We start from the raw sequence: 17,500 nt of genomic DNA on the forward strand, positions 1-17,500 counted from the left end.
TCCTGTCCTTCACTCTCCTCCTGCACATTCTCTCTCTCTCTCTCTCTCTCTCTCTCTCTCTCTCTCTCTCTCTCTCTCTCTCTCCTTGTCAGGCCGGTCGTCATTGGTAACTAATGTCTGAGAGCCGGATAATCACGGCTAACTCAATAAAGCGTCATGGAGAGAGGAGCACGCCATCCATCACACGTGCACACACACACACACGCAGCAGTCTTCACCGAATCACACACACACTCACGAACACACACACACTTCTCGCTCGCCCATCCATCATAGTGCATCTGGGATGGCGGCCTCCCAGACGGCCCAAAAAACTGCCAACAATACAAATGTGTGTAATATACATATCATATATAAATATGTCTCCTACTGCAATGTGTGTGTGTGCGCGCATGTGTGGGTGTGTGTGGCGGTTTTTTTATGAAAAATAAATAAATAAATAAAAAATAAACATGAGACGATTACATATATGCAAATAAGTGTGTGAGCGCGTTTTAGATGGCCTTAATAACGCTGTCTGTGAGTGAATTGATATTTGTAATAAACACACACACACACACACACACACACAGATGGAGGGAGGGTAGAGAAGAATAACTCCCTTCTATGTTATGATTATTTTAAAGGAAGTTTCTCGGCTCTGTGGGAAAGATGAACCCGTGATGCTGATGAGTGACAGAACATCTGGCTGTTCATTTACTTATAAATATTACTCTCATTTCAATTACTTAACATGTCTAAGTACATGACTGCGTTAATGACAGAGCGCAACACAATCAACCACAGGAGGTGAAAATTCACTCGCTCTCTTTCTAGGAGGCAACAATCAAGGTTTTAGAATAAATACGAATGTTTTTGATTTGTTTTTATTTGATTTGTCTCTACTCGCAGACACATGTTCTGATCACTGATTTTTACATAAAACTATTTCACAAACACACTGAGAGCGAATCCCAAACAAACTTCCTGTTCACTATATATGCTCACTACATACGGTACAGAACCCTACCTAGAACCCTCTCTAGTGCACAGAACCAACAGAACCCCAACACCACGCAGAAGAAGAGCCTACTTACTAGAAACTACTTACATTTAATATCACTTTTAAATTCATTTCTCTATATAATTAAACGTTTTACATTTAGTCACTTAGTGAAAAAGTTCAGGAATGATTTGGGTTTCGATAAACATAATGAACTCTACACTCAGATATAAGGGACTGAACTGTAGCTTTCCTTGTTGCTAGTTATAAAATATTATTTTGTAAATTTTCATGATGTATTTTCACCTAGAAGCATGAATATAGTGTTTTTAAAAACCTTTCTAGGCACATAACTGAACTGGAAGTAGTTTTTCATGTGATGGTTGAAAGGTAAACTACACACAAGTAAAAGATTCACACTCTAGGTAGGAAATATGAACTTAGTGTACCACAGCGTAAGAAGAAAAGGAATGAGTGTGGAACAGTAATCATACAGTTCATTTCAATAGAGCGTGAGTGTATAAACACACACTCTGTGTCTTACCCTCCAGTGAGTTTATGCCTTTATCCCGTGCAGTTCCGTAAACATTACTGAAGTCGTCTCCGAGGTTCGGATCAGCGCCGGACTCCAACAGGACCTGCACCACACTGAGAGACACGGAGAGAGTGAGACTGATTTATGGTCATCTTGTGGCACTATTTTAAATCTCTCATAGTTCTAGAACATGTTTGAGGTGCTGACGGTCCTGTCGCTACATGTCTGAACACGTGTCCTGAGAAACAGTGACTCGTGCTGTGATTAACGATGAGTGCGCAAGCTCTGATCAATCAAAACGCCGCAAGGGATGTGTGAATGAATGTGAATTAATTAATTCATTTTACATCGATTCAAGCCCAGCTCCAAATCTTTCTGAACACACATCTGTAATCTGATTGGTTACAGCCACACTATCATCTTCTGAGAGTGCAGGATGACGTGATGACTGGTAGTGATATACACTATATGGCCAAAAGTTTGTGTACCCCTGACTGTCACACCAATATGTGCTTGTTGAACACCCCATTCCAGATTTATCCCCTCTTCACTGTTGTAGATTTCGGTGCGTGGAGGTGGGGATTTGTGTTCATTCAGCTACAAGAGCATTAGTGAGGTCAGGTACTGATGTTGGGTGAGGAGGTCTGGGGTGCAGTTGGTGTTTCAGACTCATCCCAAAGGTGTTCAGAGGGGTTGAGGTCAGGGCTCTGTGCAGGACACCCGAGTTCTTCCAGCCCAGCTGGAACACACCATGTCTTCATGGAGCTCGCTTTGTGTACAGGGGTGTCGTCATGCTGGAACAGGTTTGGACCTCTCATGGCACTTTTCCACCGCACGGTACGGCTCGACTCTGCTCGCTTTTTGCACCGTTATTTTACATCCTTAATAGGGTCCGTGTTCAGTGAACAGGAAAGGCATTTGGAATACGGCCTGAGCGTGTATCTGTACAGGGCTTCGATAATACATCATTATTCATGCGTGAAGGCGAGTGGAAGACGGCGCCTACGCTGAGGCGGCACTGGAAAAGCAAGCCCAGAAAAGTAAAGCGACATGAGCTGAGTCGAGTTGAGCTGTACCGTGCACTGGAAAAGTGGCTTTAGTTCCAGTGAAGGGAAAGTGTAATGCTACAGTGTACAAAGACATTCTATACAATTGTGTGCTTCTAACTTTGTGTTAACAGTTTGGGGAGCAACCACATATGCGCGTGATGGTCAGGGGTTCACATACTTTTGGCCGTCTAGTGTATAAAATTGACGTCTCACCTATTTTGATTGTAAATCAAACATGTTCCTGATATAACACCGTACCACCTGTTCCTCACTCCCACTGGTCTCAGTTCACTTTTTCACATTAATTACCCCGCCCACTTCACATCTCTAACGGTTGCTCCACTCACAGCTCAGGGAAACATCAAGAGAAGCTCCAAACAAAGAAAAAAAGGAGGCAGCCATCTTTCTCCACATCACACATCTCCGAGTGTAAAGTGAAAACTTCAGCCTTGAACCGCTCTTCAGCCCCTGGAGGTTTTCAAACTCATCACAAGACTCAGCCCCTCTCCCTCCACCCCAATCTCCAGGTCAAATTGATCAAATGACCAAAATGTAATTGGCTAATTTCAACTGACTCCAGTGATACTGAAGAGAGCAGATAAAATGAAAAATTCAGAAGCAAATCTCACGCGTCACACCCAAAATGTCACCGTAGGCTACCATCGTTATGGTAGGAGGTGTACTATGTTGATGTGCTATTGAAAACAAAATCAACTAAGATCGTAATGACCAAAGTATAGAACTCTATACTCAATACTCAAAATATAGAACACAACACTATAGAACTTTTTTCATCCTAACTTGTACGATATTATCATAGAAATAGACCCCAACACGCCAAACAAGGGAGTCTCCGCTGTTGTCGTGGTGATGTCCGTCTTGCCTGTCCACCTTAGTACACACTTCCCATGCTCCACTGCTCTTCTGGAGCAAACATATGCTTCGATCTTCCGGAAAATTCACCCAAACAACACGCACCAAAAGAGTCAAAACAAGCGTGTAACCCTGAGAGACGAATTCGAGCTTCAGGTACCCGACTTCCGACATGTTATATTTACCCAGTCACTGTCATTGTCAATGTGCACTTAACTGAGAGTCTAGACATGCACGCACATGCGCACACACACACACACACACACACACACACACAGAGAAAACCTAGCCCTCATTAAAGAAGATCAGCGATCAAGGTTCCTTAAAGAAGATCAGCGATCGAGGTTCCTTAAAGATGATCAGCAATCAGTGTCTCTTAAAGAAGATCAGTGATCAAGGTTCCAGACACAGCCAAGAAGGAACATGACAGACCACACTGTGGAGAATCTGAGATAAAGAGGAACAACAGATGGAGACATTACTGAACCCAGAAGTCAGTAAAAGATGGTGTTGCACCTGACAACATGATTATGGCATATGGGCAAAAAATGACATGATCAAAGTTAGAAGCAGCGGAGATTTATTTAAAAAATGAATAAATAAAAACTACATTATTATCATGAAGTCAAGCTTAAGAAAGAATTTCACATTTTTACAGAATTATTAAGCATAAATACTGGAGAACCAGTAACTGGGGGTTCCACTCAGAATGCCTCAGAATTAAGGGTGATGCTTTTTCGTAAAGAGAAGGGATTTGCTGTGACTATAAAAGAGAGGTTATGTTTTGCAGAGCCTCCTTTTGTCACTGTATGTTTAAGACTGGGGTCAAAAGTCACCCAGACCCTGACAAGCTCAAACTCAAACACAAATGTGTGTGGGAAAGACAGAATGTGGTGGGCAGTGAGGAGGTAAAAGGAACATAAGGAAAACTTGTTCACGATTGAACTATTTAGCAGATAACAGTGAGGCACAGTGATTCAGTGAGGAACAGTAAGACAATAAGACAGTGAGGTACAGTGAGGAACAGTGAGGCACAGAGACTCAGTGAGGAACAGTGAGACACTGAGGTACAGTGAGGTACATTGAGATCGTGAGGACCAATGAGACAGTGAGGAACAATGAGACAGTGAGGAACCGTAAGGAACAATGAGACAGTGAGGACCAATGAGACAGTGAGGAACAGTATGGAACAATGAGACAGCGAGGAACAATGAGGAACAGTCAGGACCAATGAGAAAGTGAGGAACAATGAGACAGTGAGGAACAGTAAGGAGCAATTAGACAGTGAAGAACAGTAAGGAACAATGAGACAGTGAGGTACAGTGAGGTACATTGAGATCGTGAGGTAAAGCAAAGAACAGTGAGACAGTGAGGTAAAGTAAAGAAACTGTGAGACGGAGGTAAAGTGAGGAACATTGTGACAGTATGGTACAGTGAGGAAGAGTGAGACAGGAACAATGAGACAGTGAGGTAAAGTGAAACAGGGAAGTACAGTAAGGAACAGTGAGGCACAGTGATTCAGTGAAGAACAGTGAGACACTGAGGTACAGTGAGGTAAAGTGATGAACAGTGAGACAGTGAGGAACAGTGAGGACCAATGAGACGGTGAGGACCAATGAGACGGTGAGGAACAGTGAGACAGTGAGGAACAATGCGACAGTGAGGAACAATGCGACAGTGAGGAACAATGCGACAGTGAGGAACAGTAAGGAACAATGAGACAGTGAGGAACAGTAAGGAACAATGAGACAGTGAGGAACAGTGAGACAGTAAGGAACAGTGAGGACCAATGAGACAGTGAGGAACAGTGAGGACCAATGAGACAGTGAGGACCAATAAGAACCAATGAGACAGTGAGGACCAATAAGAACCAATGAGACAGTGAGGACCAATGAGACAGTGAGGAACTGTAAGGACCAATGAGAAAGTGAGGAACAGTAAGGACTAATACGACAGTGAGGAACAGTAGGGAACAATGAGAAAGTGAGGACCAATGAGACAGTGAGGAACAGTAAGGAACAATGAGACAGTGAGGAACAGTGAGGAACAGTGAGAGAGTGAGGAACAGTGAGACAGTGAGGGACAGTGAGACAGTGAGGAACAATGAGACAGTGAGGAACAATGAGATAGTGAGGAACAATGAGACCGTGAAAAACAGTAAGGAACAATGAGACAGTGAGGAACAGTGAGACAGTGAGGACCAATGAGACAGTGAGGAACAGCGAGGACCAATGAGACAGTGAGGAACAGTAAGGACTAATACAACAGTGAGGACCAATGAGACAGTGAGGAACAGTAAGGAACAATGAGACAGTGAGGAACAGTGAGGAACAATAAGACAGTGAGGAACAGTAGGGAACAATGAGAAAGTGAGGACCAATGAGACAGTGAGGAACAGGAAGTAACAATGAGACCGTGAGGAACAATGAGACCGTGAAAAACAGTAAGGAACAATGAGACATTGAGGAAAGTGAGACAGTGAGGAACAGCGAGGACCAATGAGACAGTGAGGACCAATAAGGACCAATGAGACAGTGAGGACCAATGAGACAGTGAGGAACAGTGAGGAACAATGAGACAGTGAGGAACAGTGAGGAACAGTGAGACAGTGAGGAACAGTGAGACAGTGAGGGACAGTGAGACAGTGAGGAACAATGAGACAGTGAGGAACAATGAGACTGTGAAAAACAGTAAGGACCAATGAGACAGTGAGGAACAGTAAGGAACAATGAGACAGTGAGGAACAGTAAGGAACAATGAGACAGTGAGGAACAGTAAGGAACAATGAGACAGTGAGGAACAGTAAGGAACAATGAGACAGTGAGGAACAGTAAGGAACAATGAGATAGTGAGGAACAGTAGGGAACAATGAGAAAGTGAGGACCAATAAGACAGTGAGGAACAGGAAGGAACAATGAGACAGTGAGGAACAATGAGACAGTGAGGAACAGTAAGGAACAATGAGAAAGTGAGGACCAATGAGACAGTGAGGAACAATGAGACCGTGAAAAAAAGTAAGGAACAATGAGACATTGAGGAAAGTGAGACAGTGAGGAACAACGAGGACCAATGAGACAGTGAGGACCAATAAGGACTAATAAGGACCAATGAGACAGTGAGGACCAATAAGACAGTCAGGAACAGTGAGGAACAATAAGACAGTGAGGAACAGTAAGGACCAATGAGACAGTGAGGAACAGTGAGACAGTGAGGATCAATGAGACAGTGAGGAACAGTAAGGAGCAATGAGACAGCGAGGAACAATGAGACAGTGAGGAACAGTAAGGATCAATGAGACAGTGAGGAACAGTGAGGACCAGTGAGGAACAGTGAGGAACAGTAAGGAACAATAAGGATCAATGAGACAGTGCGGAACAGTGAGGAACAGGGAGACAGTGAGGAACAATGAGACAGTGAGGAACAGTAAGGATCAATGAGACAGTGAGGAACAGTGAGGACCAGTGAGGAACAGTAAGGAACAATAAGGATCAGTGAGACAGTGAGGAACAGTGAGAAACAGTGAGGAACAGTGAGACAGTGAGACAGTGAGACAGTGAGGAACAGTGAGGAACAGTAAGGAACAGTGAGACAGCGAGGAACAGTAAGGAACAGTGAGACAGCGAGGAACAGTGAGACAGTGAGGAACAGTAAGGAACAGTGAGACAGTGAGGAACAGTGAGACAGTGAGGAACAGTGAGACAGTGAGGAACAGTAAGGAACAGTGAGACAGTGAGGAACAGTGAGACAGTGAGGAACAGTGAGAAACAGTGAGGAACAGTGAGACAGTGAGGAACAGTGAGACAGTGAGACAGTGAGGAACAGTGAGACAGTGAGGAACAGTGAGACAGTGAGGAACAGTGAGACAAGGGAACAGTGTAGATTTAGGAAATGTGCTTTTTGGAAACCTAAAATAATAAAATAAATATAAAATCAGCATTTTAGCATCTTCATATTTCTGTGGTGTTTGGAACATTCCTCTTACAGCTGCTTCCTGCCACAGCTACTGACTTGTGTTTACAAAACACTTCAGAGGAAGTGCTGCTTCTTTTCTTCTTCCCTCCATTGTTACATACAGAGGTGTCCAGCTGTCCAGTGCTGACCATCTATACCCTGCTCAGGTGGGGTGTGTGTGTGTGTGCATGTGTGTGCGTGTGTGTGTGCGTGTGTGTGTGCGTGTGTGTGTGTGCGTGTGTGTGTGTGTGTGTGTGCGTGTGTGTGTGTCCGTGCGTGTGTGTGTGCATGTGTGTGTGTGTGCGTGTGTGTGTGTGTGTGTGCGTGTGTGTGTGTGTGTGTGTCCGTGCGTGTGTGTGTGCATGTGTGTGTGTGTGCGTGTGTGTGTGTGTGTGCGCGTGTGTGTGTGTGTGTGCGCGTGTGTGTGTGTCCGTGCGTGTGTGTGTGCATGCTTGTGTGTGTGTGTGAGTGTGTGCATGTGTGCGTGTGTGTGTGTGTGTGTGTGTGTGTGTGTGTGTGTGTGAGTGTGTGCATGTGTGCGTGTGTGTGTGTGTGTGTGTGTGTGTGTGTGTGAGTGTGTGCATGTGTGCGTGTGTGGGTGTGTGTGCATGCATGCGTGTGTGTGTGTGTGTGCGTGTGTGTGTGTGTACAATGTATGAAAGTTGTGGGTAAAAGTGGGAAATGAATAAAGTGAATAAACTGTGATTCCTGCTGAGGTTGTAATTAGTTAAAATGTATATACAGTTTTTAATCATACTTTGAAAGCATCATCCATAAATGATGATAAAGTGCTAGAGTTTTAACGATGAAAGAGACTTCAGTGTTGAGGTACATATGTGCCGACGTGAATCAGTCCATAAGCTTGCTGTAAGTTTCCTGTCTCCGACATCCTGACCTTTCAGTCATCGTCACCTCTTCCTGTTCCCCTCATTAGCAGTAGAAGTCCTTTTCCCACCCATTCCAATATAATCCTCCAACGTTTCCCACTGACTCGCCCCCACTCCTTCCTAAAAGACACATAAGATTCTCGTCTAGATTCTCCACTCCACCTCCTTTTCTCTCTTTCTGGAAGGAGAAAAAGCTTTAGTGCTGGTGTTGTCCTTTCTCTCTGTGTGTGAGAGGCCTCAGAGAAACGGTCAACAAGGTTCCAGTCCATCGCTGCTTATTGTCCACGTGAAAGGACAAACCCTCGGGGCGAGGGAGAGCGTGGGTTAAGAGTCCACACACACATCAAAGCTACGCAAATACACGTCACTTTCTGACCAGACGCTGCTCTTTAAACATCACAGCAGCTACATTGTTCAGTGTTACTGCCCAGACCTTGATCTGTCTGTCTCTCTGTCTGTCTCTCTGTCTGTCTCTCTGTCTGTCTCCCTGTCTGTCTCTCTGTCTGTCTCCCTGTCTGTCTCCCTGTCTGTCTGTCTGTCTCTCTGTCTCTCTGTCTGTCTGTCTGTCTCTCTGTCTGTCTCTCTGTCTGTCTCCCTGTCTGTCTCCCTGTCTGTCTGTCTCTCTGTCTGTCTCCCTGTCTGTCTCCCTGTCTGTCTCTCTGCCTGTCTCCCTGTCTGTCTCTCTGTCTGTCTCTCTGTCTGTCTCTCTGTCTGTCTCTCTGCCTGTCTCCCTGTCTGTCTCTCTGTCTGTCTCCCTGTCTGTCTCTCTGCCTGTCTCCCTGTCTGTCTCCCTGTCTCTCTGCCTGTCTGTCTCCCTGTCTGTCTCTCTGTCTGTCTCTCTGTCTGTCTCCCTGTCTGTCTCTCTGTCAGGCCTTGTATAGCCGCTGGAATGCTGAAATCTTTCTGCTCAGATTTAAAAGGCTCCAATCTGTCTTAAAGGACATTTTAAAGGGGAAATCAGCAGAATTACTGGAACAAGATTTAAAGTAAAAATAATGATGAAATCAGCTGAGTTTAGTGCCTACATTATAGTGGTGTATCTATATTTACTGTGATTTTTAAGCTGAAATCTTTACAAACACAATTTAATGTTAAAATCAGGGGATTGTAATGATGAAATAAAACAGGAACAAAACCAACAAATAAACAAGAATAAAGTAACTGATCAATACCTCCCTCTCTCTCTTTTTTATTGAACTATTGTTTGATTTTCTCCTCTTGCCTGGAAAAAAAACAAACAAAACAAAACAAAACTAGTTTTGCCAACACTGAATCCATCCATCATTTTCATCCATCCACCCTCTTCCACTTATCCTTCACCCATCCACAATTCTGTTCATCCACAAACCCATCCATCAATCCATCCTTCTAGCTAAGACCGATGCTCAGGAAATGATGAAGTTCACCACTAAACCATTTCCCTGACTGGATCTGTACAGATATGCCAACGCAGTTTGGGTTTAGAGTTAGGAGCTGGAATTCTCTTTCTCGAGGTGCAGTAAAGGTTATTTCTCCTCTGACTCTAAGAGCTCACGCCAAATCAACTGCACTCATTCCTAAACATGATGATTAAAGATTATCACATTTTTTCATTTTAATCGATTTCCTGAAACAACTTCCTACACAGAGAGAATTGTTCTGCTGTAGCTAAAGTTGTCTCATGACGTGATAATGACGCTGTTATGGATTCTGTCTCCGTGCACTTTTCCGAGAGTTCTGTGGGAGTCATTATTACTCTCCTTATTACACCTACACTATCACTGCTTCATCTCCTCAAACTCCTCTCATGTGTTCCACAGCTCATCACACCCAGCATCTACAAGTCATCGTCTGAATGGCATCCATCCAGCCAGCCATCCATCAATCCATCAATCCATCCATCCAGCCATCCATCCTTTCATCCATCCATCCAGCCATCCATCCTTTCATCCAGCCATCCATCCTTTCATCCATCCATCCAGCCATCCAGCCATCCATCCATCCAGCCAGCCATCCATCAATCCATCCATCCATCCAGCCAGCCATCCTTTCATCCAGCCATCCATCCATCCATCCATCCTTTCATCCATCCATCCAGCCATCCATCCTTTCATCCATCCATCCATCCATCCATCCAGCCATCCATCCTTTCATCCATCCATCCATCCTTTCATCCATCCATCCATCCATCCATCCTTCCATCCATCCTTTCATCCATCCATCCATCCTTCCATCCTTTTATTCATCCATCCATCCATCCATCCATCCATCCATCCATCCTTTTATTCATCCATCCATCCATCCATCCAGCCATCCATCCATCATCCTTTCATTCATTCATCCATCCATCCATCCTTTCAGCCTTTCATTCATTAATAATTTACTGCTGTGACATGAGAAGAAACCAACTAAACAGAACACAATTGAAACAGAAGGACTGAAGCAGGACGAGAACCTGGGATGGACAGGATGACAGAGAAAGAGACAGAGAGAGAGAGATACACAGTGAGAGAGCGACACGAGAGAAAGGGAGAGACAGAGAGAGACACAGAGGCAAATTGAGAGAGAGACAACAAGAGAAGGAGAGAGAGAGATTGAAAGAGATACACTGAGAGAGAGAGAGAGAGAGAGCGAGAGAGAGAGTGAGAGAGAGAGAGTGAGAGAGAGAGAGAGAGAGAGAGAGAGAGAGAGAGACATTCTCTGAGTGTCTCTGTCTCACCCCACAGCTCTGATTGGTCACAGGGGGGTCTGAGTGACAGAAAGACAGAGACACTGCTGTGGCAATCATGAGTTATACCACTCATAACTGGTGCTGCGTACACACACACACACACACACACACACACACACACACACACACACACACCCGGGAGCAGTGTGCAGTGGCTGAGAAGTTTTTTGTCATTAATCTCACTGGAGAGTGTGTGTGTGTGTGTGTGTGTGTGTGTGTGTGTGTGTGTGTGTGTGTGTGTGTGAGAGAGAGAGTGAGAGTGTGTGTGTGTGTGTGTGAGAGAGAGAGAGAGACAAACATGTTTACTCATAATGATAAACAGACACCTATTATTTTTTGTCATAAATATTTACGCACAGGCATTTGTCTGAACACGCACTTAACATGGCACATACATACACACACCCCGACCTATAATCCACACACACACACACACACACACACACACACACACACACACACACACACACACACACACACACGTGTTGAAATTTTGAATGAAATGGAGCTGAACTCTTCTAGGTGAGCAGGACACAGGACGTAACCAATCTGATTTGTGGATGAAGAACAATTAAATGTGGAAGAAACTGATTTTTTAGTATGATTTCAGAATAACGGCAATAAACAGATGACAACAAAACACACAGATACACACTGACAGTAAGCTTCATAAAGATCACTCAAATTATTCCTGAAATATTCCAGAAATATTCCAAATATGTCCACAGGAAATGGTGCACAATTTAAACAACTTATTAATATTTACACTACAGCACCGCTGCTGAATGCTGGATCCTGATTGGTCAGGAGGTGTTGATTCATTCTCTGTAACAGCAGCTCTGACAGTAGTGCAGCCGCACATCACAGGTTTATATTAATGCTCTCGTTCTAATACGTTATCGTTTCTATAGCAACAGATCATTCACAGGGACATGTACAGCAGACACACCTCATGTAGTGAAGTTTTCTGTAAGGAGACATTTATGTAACATTTATGGAAGGAGTCTCCAGTGTCAGTGCTCTGTAACAGTCAGAAGAGTTTTCTGACATCTTCAGGACAGAGGCGTTTACACTACAGCGTTAGAACAGTGAGATGCTTCAGCAAAAACACTGCCGTGCCAAAGGTCATCATAATAAACATCAATCACATTCCATACAATCTGTACTGAACATTAAGTTTTACAAACTTACTCCTGAGGGAGATAACGCTGTAGAATAAAAATATTTTTATTATTATTTAAATAAAATTCACAGTTTTACAACACCCCCCCCGCCAAAAAAAAAAAAAGAATGAAATTGGATATTGCGAAAGAATTACAGAACATGTGTGTGAACTGTAAATAAGGGCTTGTTAAATAATCAGTCAATAATGATGAAACAGTCAGTAAAGTGTTACAGCAGCACAGAGTTCAGCTTTAACCTTTCAGCTCTCAGCTCTGTTTGCTCGCTCGCTACGGCATCTGTTTCACTTCGGCTCAAAAGCGAGGGCGTGACCTCACAGAGTGCGATTCTCTAAATTGGATTCGGACGCCGCACCCCCCCTCCCCCCCTCCACACACACACACACACACACACTTTTTCCTCTGGCTGTGGGTGTGTTTGTGAAGCTTTAATTGAATTTAGTAAGGAGGGACATCGTGGCTCTCAGAAAGCCGTGATTTCTCACTCAGCATTCTGGGTAAGGGAACGGCTTAACGACACACCGCATACTCCATATTCCATTTATAACAGGACATGGAAAAATATTAAAACAACATTCATGGCTGAGGATCTAATTGGTTTTCAGACCAAAACGTCTGCAAGTTGGACTTAAAGCACTCGAAATCTCTGATTATTGATTGTGTTTCAAAACTGGTATAAAGACTTTTCTGTCCTGTCATTATTACAACAAAATATATATATATCATATATACCATATACACCACATACTCCATATATACCATATATACCATATACACTATATACACCATATATACCATATACACCACATACCCCATATATACCATATACACCATATATACCATATACACCATATACACTCTATACACCATATACACTACATATACCATATACACTATATATACCATATACACTATATATACCATATACACCATATACACTATATACACCATATATACCATATACACCACATACACCATATATACCATATATACCATATACACCACATACCCCATATATACCATATATACCATATACACTATATATACCATATACACTATATATACCATATACACTATATACACTATATACATCATATATACCATATACACCACATACACCATATACACTATATACACCATATACACTATATATACCATATACACTATATACACACCATATATACCATATACACCACATACACCATATACACCATATACACTATATACACCATATACACTATATATACCATATACACTATATACACACCATATATACCATATACAGCACATACACCACATATACCATATATACTATATACACCATATACACTATATATACACCATATACACCATATATACCATATACACTATATATACCATATACACACCATATATACCATATACACCACATATACCATATACACCACATACACCATATATACCATATACACCATATACACTATACACCATATACACTATATACACCATATACACCATATACACTATATACACCATATACACCATATACACCATATACACTATATACACCATATACACTATATATACCATATACACCATATATACCATATACACCATATACCCCATATATACCATATACACCATATATACCATATACACCATATACACTATATATACCATATACACTATATACACCATATACACTATATATACCATATACACCATATATACCATATACACCATATACACTATATACACCATATACACTATATATACCATATACACTATATACACCATATACACCATATATACCATATGTCATTATACCCCATCATCTGTCCATGTACAGCATGACGTTATCTTCACACTTCCTCATCTCAGCACACCATCAAACTGATGTACATGCTAATGCTAATGCTCAGTGTAAATACACTGTGATGGTTAATGAATTAGTCAGCACTACTACTGAAACATGAAGGGATTTACACACAACATTTCTGTGGCATATTATTAAAAAAAGCTACTTGTTCTACTGTTCGGTATAAAATGTGGATCTGATTTCACACACATATCCACTTGAACAGAACGAGAGTGAAATAAAAAATTTGTCAGAAGAGTAAAAATGAATAGAATATTTGAATCGAAGCTTTGACATGTCTGAATGTTAGAAATGAATTACAAACAAACATTAAATACTGACATCAGTACAGTGAGGTATAATGTGTTACAGCAGGACTTACAGGTTTCATTCTCTTTGACGTTTCCATCTTATTATTTCTTTTAGCTGTTTTTGGCCTTTCATAATCTGTTTTAATTCCTCTCTGACATCAACACATGAATGACGCATTAAACTGAATGTAATACTATTAAGAAAACAATGAAACTCCTGCTAAACTGAAACGCTGCACTAACGACTGTAATATAGTGTAAATAAGAGAAGAAAGTGTGTGTGTGTGTGTGTGTGTGTGTATGTGTGCTTGTGTGTGTATGTGTGTGTGAGAGAGTGTTTGGTTGGTTGTGTGATGCATTTTAACAGAAAACCCACCTTTTTCCAGCTCTGTAACAACACACCACTGCTAAAATTTCTAATGATGATGGAAGCAGTAGTGTGAAAAATAGTTAAAAGTCTCCAGTAACTGGAACCCTATTGGCTGTTGTTGATTACATCTGATGATGTAATAACACTTAAATTCTGCACCAACACAGATTTTCCTGATTCTTAAAGGAAATGACATGAAAAAGGCAGCAAAAATGTTGATATTTATCATCAAATGATGTTCCCCTGATATCATTATATTATTCTAAAAGAAAATGATCAGGTCTGAGGGCCATGGTTCTCTGAGTGGGCTCCAGGATTTTTAATATAATTACAGCAGTGGAAATCTCAAAACCCTTTATCAAAGTTACTGCATTTATTACTGATTTAATACCTTTATTAAAACCTCAAGTCAAAAACAAGGCAGACAAATAATCAACTGAAATCTAATTAGCAATTTTCATTCAAAACACAGGTGATAGTTCAAGGGGAAAAATGTCCATTACTCAAATAAATAACCTAAATATTATCATATAGCTTTAAACATCTAAATAATGAGCGTAGTATTCAAATATTTGAGTTACAGTCCCCTCCACTAATATTGGCACCCTTTGTAAATGTGAGCAAAGAAGGCTGTGAAAAATTGTCTTTATTGTTTAACTTTTTTTTTTTTTTTAAAATCACAAAAATACTCTGCTCTCATGGATATCAAACAATTACAAACACAACACAGGTTTATCAAACAAAAATATCTTTGTTAAATATGTGTGTGTAATAATTATTGGCACCCTTTTAGCCAATACTTTGTGCTACATCCCTTTGCCAAGATAACAGCTCTGAGTCTTCTCCTATAACGCCTGATGAGGTTGGAGAATACATGGCGAGGGATCTGAGAGCGTTCCTCCGTACAGAATCTCTCCAGATCCTTCACATTTCGAGGTCCACGCTGCTGGACTCTCCTCTTCAGTTCATCCCACAGGTTTTCTATGGGTTCAGGTCAGGGGACTGGGATGGTCAGGGCAGGACCTTGATTTTGTGGTCAGTAAACCATTTCTGTGTTGATGTTGATGATGTTTTGGATCACTGTCCTGCTGGAAGATCCAACCACGGCCCATTTGAAGCTTTCTGGCAGAGGCAGTCAGGTTTTCATGTAATATCTGTTGATATTTGATGGAGTCCATGATGCCATGTATCCTAACAAAATGTCCAGGTCCTCTGGCAGAAAAACAGTCCAAAAACATTAAAGATCCACCTCCATATTTAACCGTGGACATGAGGGACTTTTCCATACGGCTACCTCTCTGTGTGACCAAAACCACCTCTGTGTTTATTACCAAAAAGCTTTATTCTGGTTTCATCTGCCCATAGACCCCGACCCCATTTGAAGCTCCAGTCGTGTCGGCACACTGAAGACGCTCGAGTGTGTTTTTGGATGAGAGTAGAGGCTTTTTTTCTTGAAACCCTTCCAAACAGCTTGTGGTGATGTCGGTGACTTCAGATTGTAGTTTTGGAGACTTTCTGACCCCAAGACACAACTAACATCTGCAGTTCTCCAGCTGTGATCCTTGGAGATTTTTTATCCACTCGACCCGTCCTCTTCACAGTGTGTTGAGACGATATGGACATGCGTCCAATTCCAGGTCGATTCATAACATTTCCAGTCAACTGGAACTTCTTAATCATTGCCCTGATGGTGGAAACGGACATTTTCAATGCTTGTGCTATTTTCTTATAGACACGCCCTATTTTGTGAAGCTCAACAACCTTTTGCCGCACATCACATCTATATTCCTCGCTCTTACCCATTGTTATGAATGACTAAGGGAACTTGGCCTGTGTGTTACCTCATATTTATACCCCTGTGAAACAGGAAGTCATGGTTGAACAATTTCCTGTTCCTCGTCACCCAGGCGTACTAAACATAATGTAAAATATCAATGGGAATATACTTCAAATATATTTTTCTCATATGAATTCATAGGGGTGCCAATAATTGTTGCACACCTATATTTAACAAAGATGTAGTTTTGGATAAACCTGTGTTGTGTTTGAAATTGTTTGATATCCATGAGAGCAGAGTATTTTTGTGAATTTTTTGAAAAGATCAAAAGGTTAAAAAATGAAGATAATTTTTCACAGCTTTCTTTGCTTATATTTACCAAGGGTGCCAATATTAATGGAGAACACTGAATGCTCATACAAATATATTGTGCACTTTCAGATGTCCTGTTATAAGTGTTTTATAAACTGATTATTCACATACATATAATTACCATATAAAAGTTATTAATGATATATTTGTGTGATTTTCGTGAAAATCTGTGGACAGGATTCTGAGAAAACTGAATTCCACAACAAAACAATCGAGATAATCAAGATCAAAATCATTCAATTTAAATGATTTACAACTAATAGTCATTAAACTAATAATGAATTCAAGCAAAATGCGAGTAAATGTCATTTTTGTTTCAGGCTTTGTGTCTTTTACATCTGAAAAAACGAATCGGATCTTTTACACTTTTTATTTTTAATAAATGTTCCACACCTTCTATGTTCAATTTTCATGGGACACATAAACATCATTAACTGTTACTCGAAAAAAAATGAAAAAGCAGAAACCTGATCTATGACTTGTTTTGGATCTTTCATCCAGAAATCATTTTCCAAAACAAATTTTTAAAAATCCAAATTTAAATCAAAATAAAATCAGTGATAAAACATTAAATTTGACACTTCAGCAGAATCGTGTAAAAATACTGCGTGCTGTCATTTTGTGTCTTTTAAACGTACAAATGTGTGCAATTCACACACACACAC

At 41.3% G+C, this 17,500-nt stretch overlaps 1 protein-coding gene across 1 annotated transcript in view; it reads right to left on the reverse strand.

Moving 5' to 3' along the window:
- The window catches only part of LOC108261209 (caseinolytic peptidase B protein homolog), a 62,679-nt gene that overhangs the window by 41,395 nt on the left and 3,784 nt on the right, over window positions 1–17,500 (reverse strand). The window contains exon 4 of the mRNA XM_053687326.1: window positions 1,527–1,630. Within this exon, the coding sequence (XP_053543301.1) occupies window positions 1,527–1,630 (104 nt within the window). The remainder of the gene's footprint in view (window positions 1–1,526; window positions 1,631–17,500) is intronic.

Source organism: Ictalurus punctatus, chromosome 17 (genome assembly GCF_001660625.3).
Source record: "Ictalurus punctatus breed USDA103 chromosome 17, Coco_2.0, whole genome shotgun sequence".
Lineage (NCBI taxonomy): Eukaryota > Metazoa > Chordata > Actinopteri > Siluriformes > Ictaluridae > Ictalurus > Ictalurus punctatus.